Below are 18,461 nucleotides of genomic sequence, written 5' to 3'. Positions count from 1 at the left end.
TACAAATTCAGAGGTATTTTAAAGAAATGGAGATAAATGCAAAAGAAAAGAAAATGGAAATGATGGACAAGGAAAGAAAAAGGGAAATGGATATGCAAATACTTAATGCTGGCACGTCTACAATGAGTGAAAAACGACGAGCTCTTCACGAGATTGCATGTGAGAAAATAATCGCCAAGTAGTTTACTTAATGGTTCCTTGTATTCGTAGAGTTATGTAGTTTGTTCTTATTTTTATTGCATATTACTGGTATGTAATGTAGTTTGTTTTATTTATTTCTGATGTAATATTTTAAATTAGTCAATATTATTGTACCGTTATTGTTCATGAAAGTGTCCGTTGCAAAACTAGCCGTTAAGTAGCCATTGCAAAACTAGCCGTTACAAAACTAGCCGTTGTTAAACTAGCCGTTGAGGAGTAGGTACTTATTGCAGACACACTTATAAATATCAACTATCAATGACTCTGCAACTCCACTTCAACTCTTGTTTCTCACCTAGAAAGAGAGCTAAAAATTACATTTCTAGATATGGCTAAAAATTTTGATAATATGTTTAATGAAGCTTTGTATGGCAAAAGAAGATGGCAAGATAACACACTCATAGATAATTAGATCGATGAGTGTTTACTCGAAGATTCAGAAGAATAAGATATCAATAAAAGCTCTATCTCTACTCCTCGTAGATGGATCAACAGAGATCGAGAAGCAGGACATGATAGCCTTTTCTAAGATTACTTTGCAGATGAACTGGTGTATAATGCTGACATTTTTCGACAGAGATTTCGAATGAGAATGCATGTGTTCCTTCGGATAGTAGACGCTCACTCAAATGTCTATCCGTATTTCCAACAGAGGGTTGATGCAACTGGAAGAAGAGACTTGTCACCACTCAAAAAATGTACCACTGCGATACAGATGTTAGCATATGGCGTAGCAGCTAATGCTGTTGATGATTATGTGCGCATAGGCGAGAGCACTACAATTGAATGCTTGGAAAAATTTGTTGAAGGTGTCATTTCGGTGTTCGAGGATGAATACTTGCGAAAACCAAATCCAAATGACGTACGACGCCTGCTACAAATGGCGGAGGGTCGTGGCTTTCTTGGCATGTTGGGTAGCATTGACTGCATGCATTGGCAATGGAAAAATTATCCAAAAGTGTGGAAAAGTATGTACATGAGTGGTTATCGTGGGGTTGCAACCATAGTACTTGAGGTTGTAGCATCTTCAGACCTTTGGATATGGCATACGTTCTTTGGAGTTTCTAGTTCAAATAACGATATCAACGTGTTAGATCGTTCTCCAGTGTTCGATGATATTCTAAATGACCGTGCTCCGGAGGTAAATTATACTATTAATGGTAATAATTATACTCTGGGATACTATTTAGTAGATGATATTTATCTTGAATGGGCCACATTTGTCAAATCAATCTCAAAGACACAAGGGGAAAAATGCAAGTTATTTGCACAATACCAAGAAGGGCAAAGAAAAGATGTGGAGCGAGCATTCGGAGTGTTGCAAGCACACTTTGCAATTATACGTGGTCCAGCTCGCTTTTGGGAAAAGAAGAAGCTTGCCAACATAATGAGAGCTTATATTATATTGCATAATATGATTGTTGAGGATGAAAGAGACATTTATGCAGAAATTTTGCTCAAGACTTAGTGTATGATGATGTCGAAAATGGCTTATCACAACCTCAGCTTGGAGAAGAAGATTTTGCACCATACTATCAATTTCTCCAAAGAAATGCCCAACTTCAAAATAGGCAGCAATATAGACAATTGAAAGAGGACTTGATTGAACACATATAGCAATTTCACAATGCTTGTCGTAAACTATAGAGCTTAATTATGTTTTTCTAGTGAATTAATTTTAAATTTATAAATTTAATTTATATAATTGAAAAAAATTAGTTACATTAATTTTAAGTATTTTAATTAATTAATTAAATGGGACCATAACAGGGACTAAAGTTAGTTCCTCCTAATGGAGAAGAGAGAGATGCTTTGAGTTCCTATTTACTGTTTATGATGCAAAAGTTGATGTGGAGTTACTTTTTATGACAGGTGGGCCATAAATAGGAATTAGGATGAGTTCTCTACTGGAGATGGTCTAACTGAAGCTATTTATTTATTAAAATGATGTGACATACATAATTTTTTTTTACTATATTACCTACATATTATCCAACCAAATAAGGATTTTTTTTAAAATAAATTAAAAAAATATTATTTTCAAGATCAAATTATTCCAACTTTAAATATTAAGATATGCTCTTTTTTTTTAAGTTTAGGGCAACCTCACTGCACTTCTGGCGAACTCCATGATTTTCATAGAGTTTGCCCGCACCTCTGCCAAACTTCATAATTTATATGGAGTTCACCGCACCTCCAGGTAAATTTCATATTAAATTCGCCATACTATATAAATCCCTGGGGCCTCTCAGTTTGTCACTTTCAACTTTTCTCTCTACCAAATCTCCTTGCTTCATTCTTCGTTTGTTATTTTTATTGTCTTCTCTACGAAATTTTCTGTTTTTCGACATCCATAAAGTACGTCCTTTATCTATTATATCATCAGCTTCAAATTAGTATATATTAACAAATATTTGCAATTAACAAAAAAATTTGTTTCTAATTTACGAAAATATTTATAACTTTTTTAGATATATAGGAAAGAAAAGAAAATAAAAGTTAAGGAAAAATAAGTGGAATTCACATTTTTGTTATTTTCGAAAAAGTTGCTTGTCTACTTTTGAATAGTTGAAATAATATTATTATTGTATTTTCTTTCAATAAGTGGATAAATAAATTAATCATGGCTATTTATTTTGAAAAAGTATAGAAGACCAACTATTTTTTAAATAATTTTTAAGTAATTTTTGATCTTTTATTTTCTAAGAAATTACTTTCCTCTCTTTCATCGATCATTATTCATTCTTTAGGACATCTTCTCTTTTTTCCTTTTTTCTCTCTCCCTTTTTACCATTGTACCGTCTTGCAAAACAATGTTACTAGCCACCTCCTTTATCTTCAACGGCATCGAAGGATACAACCTCACTCAAGCTACGTGTATGCACACTTTTACTTTTTCGGAATATGAAAATTTTTCTTTCTTATTTATCATATTTAGAATCTCATTTGCAAATAATTTATGAAGCATAGACACTTTGTTTAATTGTCTTATTCATGTGTCAAATATATTTTTAACACAATTCTCATTCGATTAAGGATAAAGCTAGATTGAATTTTAGAAGAAGGATGATAATTATTTCACAAATAAAGGGAGATTAAAATAAAAATTTTAGAGGAGTTAAATTGAGAATTACATATAATAAAAAGAATTTAGGGGGGAGGGATGTCCCCTTCTTCCTAATAAGGCTCCATCCATGCATTCAACACTCATTTGACATATATATTTGTTATGTCTAACTGTTTGTTAATAAGAAGGGTTAACCACTAAAAACACTCTGAATTATTCAAATGCTAATAATAATAATTTACAAAGAGGTGACGATGAGAAAGGAGTGATAGTCACTACCAAAAATAAGGGGTTTAGCCACGGAAAAATCTGTGGTTAAACTCCAACAAAACTGTAGCAATTACATTTTCGCAACAAATGAACAACCGTAGTTAAAGAGGGCGACGCGTTTTTAATTAGCCACTCTTTTTATTCCAATAGCCACGGTTTTAACACCCGTAGAGACATTTTGTTAGCTACAATTTTGACACGTTTAGACACACTTTTTTTCGTGGCAAAATAAAAGGATGCACAACAAAATAATTATTTCTGCCACACTTTACCCGTGACAAAATTGACCAAGTCGAGCTTTTTCGCTACACTTTTTTCTGTGGCTAACGATAAAAGTTAAATTAAAAAAATATCAAAATAAAAATTCTCCTTAATATAAAATTACATCATATAATATTAAAAAAAATAATCACATTCCTATACGTATTATTCATAGTATAAAAATATACAATTAACAAATACTTAAAGCTTGAAATTAATGTTAAAAAAATATCCAAATAAAATTATTACAAAATAAATATCAAATTTGGCTAAAATAATACAGAAAACTGAAAGCTTGAAAGTACTAAGACAATAAATTTATCAAACTCTGCATTTCTTGTTACACAGATAATCCACATGCAAAAATATTTTCAGGTAAATAGCAAAAAAGACACATAACTTTAGCCACTGAATTATACATCCTGTTGATACTCTAGTTGCTTTGTGTGCTCCAATAAAATCTGCTAAGTAAGATAGAGATGAGAAATTAAGCTAAGAAATTAATAGTCCATGATTTTACTCCTTCGAAGATGATTTGAAAAATTAAGGTACAATATTTACTTCTCAGATGTAATTTGCAGCTACTTTGCAGTCTTCAATTGTCAGTTGCATAACATTTTTCAAAATGTCAATTGGTAATTTAGAATCTATCTACAGCCAGCAACAAAAGAAAGAATGCATATTTGAATAACAAAAAAGAAAGGTCTAAAATTAATTTTCATTGTTGACTAAAAAAAAAAATAAAAAACAAAATGATCTCATGAAAAATAACTTGAAGAAATGTCACTATCCAATTTTGGTGGCAGAATTCCAACGGTAACATCAGGGTCTCTAGCACTCTCTTCTACATAGTTTAAATCTATCTATATTCATACAAGTTTCAATAATTATAAAACCACAAAGTTAAATCAAAAGTTGAGTAGTTTAAAAAAAATACAAACTTGAATTTAGCCAATTGAAAAGTCAAGTAAAATAGATGCATACCAAGCAAAGGGGTGCGATTAAGGTATCCAGCATTGAAGTTATAAGATCATACATGGGGATTCCAGCACCGACAAGAGCCAAAGTTTCAGCATTGATACATGCAGATCAAGTTTTAACGTAAGGAATATTGGGAAAAATAGTTAATAAGCATACTATCAAAATAGTTGCTCAAATATCGACCATGAAGAGGAAATTTAAGTCGACCAGGAGACTCGTATTACAGTGTTTTAGAAAGGCAAGATTCAAAGAACTACCTCTAGAGAGAATAAGGGTGAGGGTGGTGCAATGGAGCAACTTAGGGTTCTTTTAAGTCTTCTTCGCGATTTGGGTTTGCTGGTAGAATTAGATTCCACCGATTTTGCCTGCTTCTTCGGCGACTCGAATTGACGGTACTCGAACTGCAAATCATGGTTCCCTGCTCTTCCACAAAGCGTCCAGTGTGATCGTACCCAAAATTTAAACAGAAACGGATTAAACAAAACGGATGTGCAGGAGCTAAGAAATTACGATTTGGAGAAATTGAAGAGAATGTTATTAGCAAAAGGGGTTGGCCGCATGTTATCAAACTTGAATCAATTGCAGGAGCTTACAAATAGGGGATTTGGGGAATAGTGGGAGGGAGTTATTGTTAAAATTGGGTGAGTGGGCTACTAAATAAAAGTTGCGCTTAACATTGCCGCTAAAACTTTCATTCATCTTATTATAGATTTTAATTTGAATTTTGTTCAGTGAAGTAACTATAACATTTTAATTCAGAGTAAAATTTAATTTTAATAAAAAATATCAAGTTGTAAAATTTATAACTTTAAACTATATTTCTAAAATTTCACATACTATGATACTAGTTAGAATTTAGAATTTTGACTCGTTAAATTTAAAAAAATGGCATCACTACAAATTAAAATAGATAAACTTAAAATTTAAGAATTTAATACCTTTGGATTGAAAAAGAATAAAAACTTTGTATATAGTTAAAAAATAAATTTTCATGAAATTAATTTTAATTTAATTTTTTATTAAATTAATAAAATATAGGTGTAAAACTAATATTCTGAATTTTAAAAGTTAGGATTCTGTTCATTAACGTTGCCATAAATTAATAGTGAGTAATTAAATAATAAGTAATTAAATTAGTTATTATTCCAATCGATCATAGTTAGTATTTTTTATTTTCTAAAATTAGGTAGAGCTATTTTATCAAAGATAAACATGTACTTTTTTTTATACTGTTTTGGTACTCTTTTAATAATTTTAAGATTCATTTTTAATTGAAATATTTTATTCCATCATCAAACTCTCTAAATTAATGCATACGATAAAATTGGACACCGAAATTGTATTTGACCAAAAAGAACACGAACAAAAAAATATAACAACTAAAAAATATAAATAGTAAAATTGTATGTATATCTAGTTACATTACAATTTGATTTTTATACAAATAATAAATAAGACAACCACGTTAAAAAACTACTGTTAAATCAAAAAGGAAAAATTAACCAAATCATCGCATAAGTAAAACAAAAAACACATAATTCAGAGATATGACAGAATTTAAGAATCATACGAATAACATCTTAATGCCCGTGGCAGCAAGATGGGTGGAGGTTATAGGATGGGTTTCGGATGGGAGTGAGAGGGTTTATGGTGGCAAGGGTGTGGATGTAGGTAATGATTTAGGTGGGGTGGGCTTTGGGGCTATAGTGGGGTAATGTAAGATGTAAGGGTCGTCAACTGAGTATATCTCTCTTGACTGATGGGTATTTCGTGCACATTTTTAAATTGTTAAAGGTTATTTTTATCGATAATAAAAATGGGGATTATTATTGTCAACCTTTGAATAATTCGAGAGTGTTTTTGGTGGTTAACCCTAATAAAAAATTCAAAACATTTTTTTAGACATGCTTGGACACATTCAAATACCATCACATATCAGCATGTCCAACTTTATTCTTGATCTATATATTATATTGATAATATTTAAAAATATTAGTTTATACTTTGATATCTGTGAAATATTAAGATATTAGTACAATTTATCTGAAATATATATATTTTATACACATGTCGTGTCTCCGTATCTTACGAAAAATCGAAATTAGTTTATTCGTATATTTCATGTCGTGTCATGTCAGTATTCCGTGTCTATGTCTGTCTATGCGTCATAGTTTGTAACACGAGGGTTCTTTGAATCACTTAACTGACAGAAATGTGAATCCTTTTTAGCGAGTATAAAGCTTATGACTATGTCTGTCATGAATGAAGTCGTTGTTTGATTGAACTGAACTCAAGAAATGTGAAAGCACATATTCTGATTTTGTTGTTATTGTTATTGTTGTTGTCACCGTTGTCTTCTTCTCTATTATCACTGCCTTCCCCACTCCATGATTCATTCACCACGCTGCCTTTCCATTCCTTTATTATTGTTTGGTTCACCAAAAATTTGACAGCAGGGTCAGGTTCTAGGTTTAGGATTTGGTTTGCACTATCCTATGGTATTTTCTTCGTGTTTGTAACACTGCCAGTGATGGTTGTAAATTCTTCTTTCTTTTTACAAATATACTAGATTGCAGAAATGAATATATCTTTTAAATAATTGCAATTTTGGCACATGTTTTATTTTTATACTTTTAGATGTTTTAAAATATCATTTTGGATATTATCGAACATATAAATTTTTGGATGTTCCAAAATTTGGCTAGTGGTTGGTAATGATTTTGGAATTGGAGTAACCTTGAATTTGTGTGTTGCTAAATTTGAAATTTTAGTTTTTAATGTTTTGTCATAATAATTTTAGACATTTAAATATAATAATTTTTGGAATTGAAGTTTGAAATATAGGTTTTAAATTTCTCACTCTCTTATTAAAAATTTGTTTTTTCCTTTAAATGCAAGAAAATTCGTTATTTACTATTGGATTTTGTATACAAATTCGACAATTATATAATTTACGTTGAACTATATCCATGAAAAAAAATCTTCGATGGAAATATATTATTATTGGATTTTTTCTATTCGACACTAATAGTTCATTCATTACTATTAGATTATAAGTCTTTTTTTATGTTCTATGTAACCTAGCTTATATTTCAATACAGCAGTTGCACTGTTATTTATGCACGTGTAAAAGTTAGTTAGCTTCTAGAACTTTCAATTATGTTCTATTATGACTAGTTAGGACAAGTTAGTTACAGTTAGTTGAAGTTTCCATAAGTAGAATAGTCTGTTAGTAGTTGTTAATTAAGTGTGTGGCTGAGATTGCTTTTGCGGCACATATATAAGCTCCAACCCCTGGCTTCATAAGAGTTCAGTTGTTCATGTTTCAATTTGCGAAATGAGAAGTTCATCCTTCTTCTCTTAATCTTCATTCTTCACTTCAAATTGCTTAATTCAGGTTTGCTCAAATCATGATTTTTCACATGGTGCAGTGAGTGTGGAGAGCAAATGATCAAGGTTAATTTTCTTCTTAATTTTTCTTCACAACCTTTCTCTTAATTCAACCTTCTTCTGTTTTCTACTTCATCTTCATCTTAATTTTTCCCTTTTCTCTTAAACTCATATAACAAAGTCTGATAAGAGCTGATCCACTTCACTAAACTAAATCGGTGAAAGTGATAGTGTTACAATCAACAAGATTAAAAGAGAAAGTTATGAATCTTTGCTTTAAGATTCATTGATAATCAATCAAGACTTCAGAAAATAGCTCACACAATCAAAACAATGTAATACAAATGGATGTAAGTGCATTAGCGAGCCTTCCGAATCAACTTGTGAATTTGCAATCACAAATTGTGAAGAACAATGTGAATCTGATGTAGGATCCTGCAAGTCCTTACTTCATTCATCCTGGAGAAAATCTAGGTGCTCCAATTACCACAGTAATCCTTACTCCTAGTAACTGTGGTAATTAGAATCATTCTATGTTCTTGGCTCTAAAATCTAAGAATAAAATGAAGTTCATTGATGGAACAATCAGTAAGCTTGAGGAGGATAGTCCAAAATTTGAGGCATGGGAGAGATGTAATACATTTATCGTTTCTTGGATAAATCTTTCATTGGCCCTGAGATTTTAGGAAGTGTACTGTGGAACAATGTTGCTGTTGATCTATGGAGGGATGGAGACAGATTTAGAGTTACTAAGCTCCAAAAAGAGTTATTTGCTGCCAAATAATGTGATCTAAATATGACGGCCTATTTTTCTAAGTTGAAATAGCTGTGGGAAGAACTCAACAATTTTATAATTATCCCTAAGTATGTAAACTGATCAGATGCATGTTCATGTGGCTAGTCAAAGATGAGGAAATTTTGAGATGAAGATCAAGTGATAAGGCTCTTAAGAGGGCTAAATGATCAGCACTTAATCGTGCGATCCCAAATCATACTGATGACTCCAGTACCTAATGTGAATCAGGTATTTTCAATGTGCACTCAACAAGAGTGGCAGTTCAACATTGGAGATTCAAGATTTCTGTTGAATGTAGCAAATGAAAGTGTTCCTCAATAATACCAAGAATTTTGAGCCATGAGAGGTAGAGGAAAGGGACGTGGATGAGTATCCCAAGCTAGTAAGGGAAGAGGAGTAAAGATGATGTGTTTCTTCTGCAGCAAGCAAGGACACATTGAAGAAATTTGTTACAAAAAGCATGGTTACCCCCTATATTTAAGACAAAGATAGCAGGAATACAATTCCTCCATTAACCATGTATTCACTGAAGCGAATGATGAAGAACTCAATGAGAAGTAGCTCTGGCCCAATTACCATCAAAAGAACAGCAATGCATTCAGGTCTGATTTTACCATAGAGCAAAAATCAGCGTTACTAGATCTCATTAAAGGAAAGAATGTGCAGCAACCAAATCAAAGTGCAATTCAGGTTCTGACACCTCAATCAATTTAATTTCCATCCAAAGGTAAAACAATTCCTATACATTTCAATACAAGAATTATGAATCTTATCACACCAAAATAAGTATTTTGGGTCATTGACTTAGGTACAACTGATCATATGACTTTTAGCTTAAATGATTTTCAAGACTTTTAACAAATTGCACCTATTATTGTAAAATTACAAGATAGAACCAACACGGTCAGTAGTGTTATTGGTACCGTTGTGTTCTCAAAGAAATTTTTTCTCACAAATGTTTTATACATACCAAATTTTGGATTTTAAGCTAATTTTTGTATCAAAATTGACCTCAAATTTAAAATGTCAACTGTTAATCAATGATAAAAATTGTGAGATTCGGGATCAGTCAACATTGAAGAAGATTGGTATAGCTAGGTGTGGGGATTGCTTATATACCACGCATAAGCAACCAGTTTGAAACAAAGAATTGTCTTTCGTAGTAGTGAATCACATCACAGCATAAAAACATTTGGCATTATATGTTAGGACATTTACCTTGGCATAGACTAGGTATTCTCAAAAGGGATTATGCTTTCATAGACTACACTATAAATAAAATGCCTTGTGACGCCTGTCACTTGGCAAAGCATAAGAAATTGTCTTTCAAGTACAGCTCTTTAGAAATAAAAGAATATTTTTATTTGATTTACATGGATATTTGGAGTCTATTTTCCATACCATCTACTGAAGGACACAAATATTTTTAATAGTGGTAGATGGAAAAAGTAGATACAATTGAATTTTCTTCATGAAAGCGAAATCAGAAGTGTCTCACTTAATTTCAAACTTGGTCAATTTTGCTAAACTTCAGTTTAACAAACAAGTAAAGTGCATAAGGACTGACAATGGACCAGAATTTCTTCTTAAATGCTATTTTGCTTCAAGTGGAATCGTATATTAAGCATCATGTATTGAAACACCAGAGCAAACACTACAAGAAATGCGCTGATTACCGTAAATTACCAGCATATTTATCAAATGAATCCACCGGTAATTAGTTTACCATTGGATATATCGTTGGATTGACTTTGACGGTATAAACGGCATCGAAAAATTTTTATCAGAGGATTATTTCGCCTGACGCTAATTACCAACAGATTTTGCGTTAGTTTTTTTAATTAATACGACAAAACTAAGTGGTTGATTACCGTCGAAAAAATTCGACGGTAACTTTGGCGCCATATTATGTTTTGTAGCGCCCAATTATTGTCAGATTTTTTTGCCGGTAAATCCCACAGTAGTTGTTTCTTTCTTTCTTTTTTTGTGCACAATCAGTAGTCAAATTAAAATTTTTGTTTATAAAATTCAAGCATAAATTCAAAATTACCAGAAATTAACAAATAATTTTATTAAATATCAATAGTATGAATATAATAAAAATTCAAAGAAGTAGAATACAATGAAATAGGTATAAAATAAATTAAATACCTAAACCTTACAGATCCCAATTATCGTCGTTGTTGTCGTCGTCGTCGTCTTCCCCCTGCTGAAGCGGCGGAGTAGGTGCTGATGTTGGTGCCCCGCCAGCAGTGTTGTCGTTGGTACCAGCAGCGCTACTACCTCCAAGGCGCATCTACTCGTTGTACACCTCCATCTGCTCTCGCAAACGCTTTAGCCATTCCATTTTCTCCGTCAGCTCTGAGCTGTAAGCAACAATGTCTCCCACATATGCAAGAAGCTTATTGTAGCTCTGCTCAAACTGATGAGCTTGTTGGTAAAGCTCCTGTGTGAGCTTCTGCACCTTCCTCCTTAAGTCGACAACTTCTTCAGGATTGGTAGGGCTGGCGCCAGAGGCAGAGGCAAATGAAGCTGCCAATGCAGAGGTACGGAAGCCGCTGGCAAAGAGCTATCCCAACCCGAAGACGTGATTCTTGTAGGGCTCAGAGGTAGTCTCATGCTAAACCCTATCAGGATCTACCACTAAAGAATTGGAGCCTGGATTGTCCTCACTAGGCGGTTAAGATTATTGTGTTGCGGCCTCTAATCTCTGTGTGTAGTCCTCATGTGTAGCACACGTTGAGATTAGGATGCCAGTTAATTGACTTTAAACCGAATAAATTTCAAAGTTAGAATTAATTGAAACTCACATAATGAGTCGCAGACCGCTCATCAGCAACTGTCTCCTTGTTGACCTTCAATAGATGGGTATACTTTAAGAACTCTGCCAGTATTGCCTCACGATCCAATGATTTAGACTACATGTTTTGAAACCAACTAAGAAAATAAATTAAGTAACCATGAATTCAAGTAATAATTAACAAAGATTAGAAAATAAACTACATACCAGCTTGCTCTTCATTTTCATGAAAGTCGTCGATCCATCGGATACTTCAATGACCTCAGTGAAGACCTCTGTTCGTTAGATGACAATGCTTAAACCCCTCATCAGTACAAAAATGGATGTCCATTTTCTTCTTAAGATCTAGACGAAGCCAAATTGTGAGGTAGTCACACCTCTGACAAACGTCCTACATCATCTACTAAAGTCGCCTAGCTATCCGGTGGTCATAGATTTTCCTGATCAAGATATCATGTTTCCAATCCCATATAAATTTCTCATGCAGAAAGTAATAGTCGAAATAAAATACAGTTAATACAATGACATTGGGTTTTTACCACCCACTTCTGAAACCATTTTTCTTTGGACTCAACAGAGATCTTTGTACAGCTCAGCCATTGGTTATCGTACATAGACTTTATCGCATTAAAGATCTCCTGTGTACATGCATTGTTGTTTGGTGTAAACCTATCAGTAGAAAACTTAAGATTAGCAAACATATAAAAACACATAAAACTTAACAAATTCAAAATAGATTGCAGATAAAAGACATTAAAATAGTATGTACTCATGCCTGTATGCCATCAAGCTAAATCCTCATCCGTATGATGGGTGATTGTGGAGGGGCATCTGGCTAGGACGCATTAAAGGAATCACCCACGGCGGGCTCTGTCGCTAGAGCTGTAAAGGGAGGAGGGGGTGTAGTAGAAGGAGCCACGTAATTTGGATTTGGGACCATGTTGAACTGCTGGTCTGTTAAACCCGCCTGTGACGTCACAGGAGTTAATGGGGTAGTTGAGGTAGAGGGTGATGACTAAGTAGTCTCTGGGAATCGGGTGGAAACCCTTCCTCTACCACGACCACGAGACCCACTCAATCTACCTCTAATACCTATCGTCATGTCTGAAAAGAGAATATATTATTAACACTAATCAGCATATATACTACACAAATCCTTCACTGTCTATATGATTTCAAAAAATTTTGACATATCCTTCTCTAAAATTGGACAAATATCTACCTTTACGGTTTCCACAAATCCAACCAACCTCAATCCATAGCATCAGTCAAAACTCAGTTAAATTCACAACATTTCCAGCAGAATATATTAACTTGTTTATACATTTAAACGACAACATTTTTGTTTGAGTTACGCTAAGAAATTTCACCAAATAATGACTTCATAATATATTACTTCTTATTTATTTATAATAGTTTCATAATTCCTATGCATTCATATAGATTAACATAATGAATACTCAATTAGAACTAATCCTTTACGTTCTCATTAATTCATAGAAGGTATTACATTTCATAAATTCTAAGACACAAGTACTAGCATAGACAACATATGATGATTTAGTTACAATGTATAATTGATACGATTTATATAATATTAATTTTATATCTTCAAATATCATAAGCAAGTAAATTAAACTTAATAGCTGAAATAATATTTGATATAATCACATAAAAAATACTAATTATTAATTATTTAGGCTTTAACAAGGGAATTTATCTTTAATGGCCTAAACCCACCCAACACTAAACATGAAATCTCTACCCTAATTAAAATTCCATTTTTCTAAGGCATGCAATTAGCATATAATAACCAAATTCTAAATCCTAAATTAACATAAAACTAAATCCTAAATTAACATAAACAAAAAAAGAGTCACCATGGAACCCGAGTTTCGAACAGAGGAAGAACAACTCATGGGAGGAAGATGCAGTGGCAGCGACAACCATTGTTGGTGGAGCGCCGCGGCAGTGGAGTCACAGATGATAAATTAACTTAAATTAGGGCTCGTTACCATCAGATTAACCAGCAAATAAATTCGTTGGTAACATATTGTGGGTTACCAAAAATCTTTCGGTAAATCCCACATTTCATTTCGCACCTATTTTTTCCATTTTTCCGCCAGTTATTACCGGCAAATTTACCGTCGAAAATGAAAATCTGTTGGTAACGATTTGACCTAACGAATTACATACTAAAACCATCAATAAATTTGTCAGTAAAGTCGACACTAATGTCCGATGCTAAATCCAACGAAAAATTTGACGGTATTCAGCGTATTTCTTATAATGAAAATGGCATCGTAGAAAGAAAACATATATTGGGAGTAACTAGAGCACTGCTTTGTGAATCAAATATTCCTCATTATTTTTGGTAATTTGTAGTTGCTCATATTGTACACCTAATAAATAGACTTCCTAACACCACTTTAAAAGATATCAGCCTTTATAAACTCCTTCATGACAAACTACCAGATCTTCCAAGTCCAAAAGTGTTTGGATGCTTAGCCTTTACTTCCACCCAAACACATTCCAGATCAAAATTAGACCCCTGATCTAGAAAGTGTGCCTTTTTAGGTTTTAAAAATGGCTGATAAACCCCAATTTTGTGGTTTATCTTGTGCTTAATTTAGGAAATTTTATCAACTTTTCTCACATTTATTCAATGAAATAGCATGGTTTTGTGATTCTCCCTAAATTTGTGCTTAAGTGTGAAAACATGCTTTTTAAGCCTTAAAATAGCTAAATTTAATTCACCTTAATCTCATTCGATGCCTTGATATGTTTGTTGAGTGATTTCAGATTCATAAGGAAATTATTGGATGGAAGAAGTGAAGAGAAAAGCATGCAAAGTGGAGAATTCATGGGAAAATAAAGATTTGGAGTGCTTAGAGCGACGCGCACGCGTGACAGACGCGTACGCGTAAAGAGATGCATCATCGAAGGCGATGCGTACGCGTGACATGACGCGTACACGTGACAAGGAAAATGCCAGACGATGCGTACGCGTGGCTCTTGCGTACGTGTTACAACATGCACGTGACCTCATTAAAGTAAAAATGCTGGGGGCGATTTCTGAACTTCCCAGGCCCAAATCCAACTGATTCTTGAGGCTAATTCATGCATAATTGAAGATTGGACAAAAGGGGAGCAATTAGTTTTAGGTTAGCATCATGTAGGTTAGTTTTCTAGAGAGAGAAGCTCCCTCTTCTCTCTAGAATTAGGGTTCTTAGGTTACTTTTCATCTTTGATCTAGGTTTAATTTCTTATTCTTATCTTGTTTTCTTTACAATTTCTTGTTCTTGTACTTTAATTCTCTTAGTTTCTCTTGCTATTTCCTTTATTTTGCCTCTTTTTATGTTTATAAACCCTTATTGGATTTTAGATTTTCTTTAATGCAATTTTATGTTTCATGTTTCTTGTTTAATTGAGTTGCTATTGTTATTTCCTTACAATTGGGTAGTTGTAGATTTTATTCTTTCTTGCAATTTATTATTCTTTCCTTTTATGCCTTCCAAGTGTTTGTCAAATTGCTTGGTTGGATGTTAGAGTAGATTTTTTAGCATTCTTGGCTTGGAAAGAGAAATTAGGCAATATTGAGTCATGAATACCCAACTTATGTTGGTGATCTAGAGTTGTTAGTTAATATTGTTTCCATTAATGCTAATCTTTTGCTAATTCAATTAGTAACTTGATTAGGACTTTTGGATTGAGATTAACTAGTCTTATTTGACTTTCTCTCGTGTGAAGATAACATTATACCTTCTTCCATTGTTGGAGATGACTAAATAGGATAAGCTCTTGATAATTATTGTTATGATTAGTGACTGGGATAGAAGGCCTATATTCTCAATCCTTGCCATGAATGTCTCTCTTTATTAATTGCTTTCTTTAGTTGCTTGCTTTATTTTCTTGCCCTTTTACCAAATCAAACCCCTTTGTTCCTTCATAGCCAATAATTGATCACTTCATTGCAATTTCTTGTGAGACGACTCGAGATTTGAATACTTCGGTTAATTTTCATTGGGGTTTGTACTTGTGATAACCAACATTAAAACTTTGATTGAGCATTACTTGTCGGTTGGGAACTATACTTGCAAAGAAGTTATTTCCTCTAACCGAGAAGAAATTCTTAGCCGACGGTTTTGCTCTTTTCAATGGCACCACAAGTTTTAGATTGATTGATCTTCACACAAAACAAATTTTTGTTTCAAGATATGTTATGTTTTATGAAAAAGAGTTTCCATTTTCAAATTATGTACAACAAAATGAAGCTCCATTGCCCTCAAACATTCGTTCATCTAAATTTTATGACACTTTCAATTATGGCTCACAAGCTTATAATCACCATCACACAACAACAAATACAAAAACACCTTTAATTTTAATTTCAGAAAACAATCTCAACATTGCACTAAATTCAAGTTTAAGTTTGAAAAATGTCACTAATTCGTTCCAGGGCATAGAATTAGAAAGCCCTCAATTTAATCCAATTATTGAGGATTGTGTCACTAAACTCGACCAACAACATTCATCACTCACACCACAAGCACACAAAACACCATATCAACTATAATCACATTTTTAACATGATCAAGTTATTAGAAAGTCAACAAGAGTAAAAAGACCTCACCTATTTACAAGATTATCACTGCATGACTACAAGGACATCCCACACTAGTGATTCCACCATTAAGTATCCTTTCTCATCACAATTATCATATGACAAATTGAATTTGAACTACAAATCCCTATCCCTAACCATTTTACATAACTCAGAACCTAGCACTTATGAGGAGGCTATTCAAGTAGAATTGCAAGCTCTTAATCAAAATCAAACTTGGTTTTTAACTGAACTCTCAATTGATAAGAAGGTTGTAGGTTACAAGTAGGTCTTTCGAGTAAAATTTAATCCTGATGGTTCAATTGAGAGGCACAAGGCATGTTTAGTTACAAAAGGATTCACATAAGTGCAAAGTTAGACTAATCATCATACTGAGATTTACATTGGCAATAGTAGCAGCAAGAAATTGGCATCTAAAACAGTTAGATGTAAATACAGCTTTTTCCATGAAAATCTCTTGATAAAAAGGTCTATATAAAGATACCACCAGGCTTGGAAGTGGCAAGGACATGCCTTGTGTGCAAGTTACAAAAATCACTATATGGCTTGAAGCAAGTCAGCAGGCAGTGGAACATCAAGCTGTCATAAACCTTGTGTGAGGCAGGATATGTTTAATGTGTGAATGATCACTCTCTTTTCATCAAGAGAAGACAACAGGAATTCACTGCGATTCTGGTTTATGTTGATGATCTTGTACTCACAGGTGATAATTTAGATGAAATCAATTCCATCAAATCAATCTTACATTAAAAGTTCAAAATCTCAGGGGATCTCAAGTACTCTTTAGGGATGGAGGTTGCATGGTCAAAGGCTGGAGTTCACATTTACCAAAGGAAGTATGCCATGGACTTGCTTAAGGACTTTGGCTATCTTGACTGCAAACCAGTTTGCACACCAATTACACTCAGAAGTTAACTAAGGAATTTGGCACTGCACTCTTTGATTACATTGTGTATAGGGAGCTCATTCGTCGCCTGCTTTACCTTACCAACACAAGACCTTATCTCTCCTATGCAGTAGGTCAACTAAGTTAGTTCTTAGACTGTGCTATCTTTGTCCACTTGCAGGCTATGTTCAAAATTCTTAAATACTTAAAGGGCAATCTCAGTATTAGTTTATTCTTTCCTTCTTATTTATCTATGCATATCTCTGACTTTGCAGATGCTGATTGGGCGACATGTGTAGACACAAAAAAAACTATTTCTAGCTACTACTTCATACTTGGTACCTCATTGATAAGTTGAAAAAGTAAGAAACAAAAACCACTATTATAAGGTCTTCTACTGAAGTAGAATATAGAGCTTTTGCTGCTGCAACATGTGAAGCTCGTTGGTTGTCTTTTCTGATGTCCTTCATTGGTTTTTCACTCCAACAACCAATCATAATCTTCTGTAATAATCAATCAATAATTCATATTTCTATCAATCCCATCTTTCAGGAAAAAACAAAATATATCGAAGTTGATTATCATATTGTTAGAAAAAAGTTACTTTTGAGTCTGATTCATTTTATGCCAGTGACCTCAAAAGAGCAGCTTGCAAATTTTCTCATCAAGGCATTGTCTCTTGGGCCCTTCTCTACCAACATCAAGCTTGGATTGCTGAACTTTTACCATCCAAACTTAATGGAGGGTGTAACTTAGCTTATATTTCAATACAGCGGTAGCACTGTTATTTATGGGTTTTTAGAACTTTTAACTCTATTCTGTTATGACTAGTTAAGACAAGTTAGTTAGAGTTAGTTGGAGTTTTCATAAATATAATAGTCTGTTAGAAATTGTTAATTAAGTGTATTGCTGAGATTGCTTGTGGAGCACACACATAAGCTTCAAGATCCAGCTTTATGAGAGTTCAGTTGTTCATTTTTAATTTGTGAAATGAGAAGTTCATCCCTCTTCTCTCAATCTTCATTTTTACTTCAATTTGCTTGATTCACATTTGCTCATATCATGATTTTTCATATTCTGAAACATGAATTTTCAAATGTTTGACGTATTTTAAATCTCTTCCCTTTTTTCTCTTGCCACAAATTTGATTATTCACTTTTTTCTCTTTTTTTTTTTTCTGTTTCG

The 18,461-nt window shown here is 33.2% G+C and overlaps 1 protein-coding gene across 1 annotated transcript; it reads left to right on the top strand.

Moving 5' to 3' along the window:
• Positions 1-62: 62 nt before the first annotated feature.
• LOC107494315 (uncharacterized) lies at positions 63-1,669 on the top strand. Its single transcript, XM_016115374.1, has 2 exons — positions 63-159; positions 744-1,669. Exons 1-2 carry the CDS (start codon positions 63-65, stop codon positions 1,667-1,669), a joined length of 1,023 nt encoding a protein of 340 aa, XP_015970860.1.
• The last annotated feature ends 16,792 nt before the right edge of the window (positions 1,670-18,461 follow it).

This window comes from Arachis duranensis, chromosome 6 (genome assembly GCF_000817695.3).
Source record: "Arachis duranensis cultivar V14167 chromosome 6, aradu.V14167.gnm2.J7QH, whole genome shotgun sequence".
In the NCBI taxonomy this organism is placed as follows: domain Eukaryota; kingdom Viridiplantae; phylum Streptophyta; class Magnoliopsida; order Fabales; family Fabaceae; genus Arachis; species Arachis duranensis.
The sequence above is the reverse complement of the archived record's forward strand: the minus strand, read 5'-3'. Positions and strand labels throughout refer to the sequence as shown.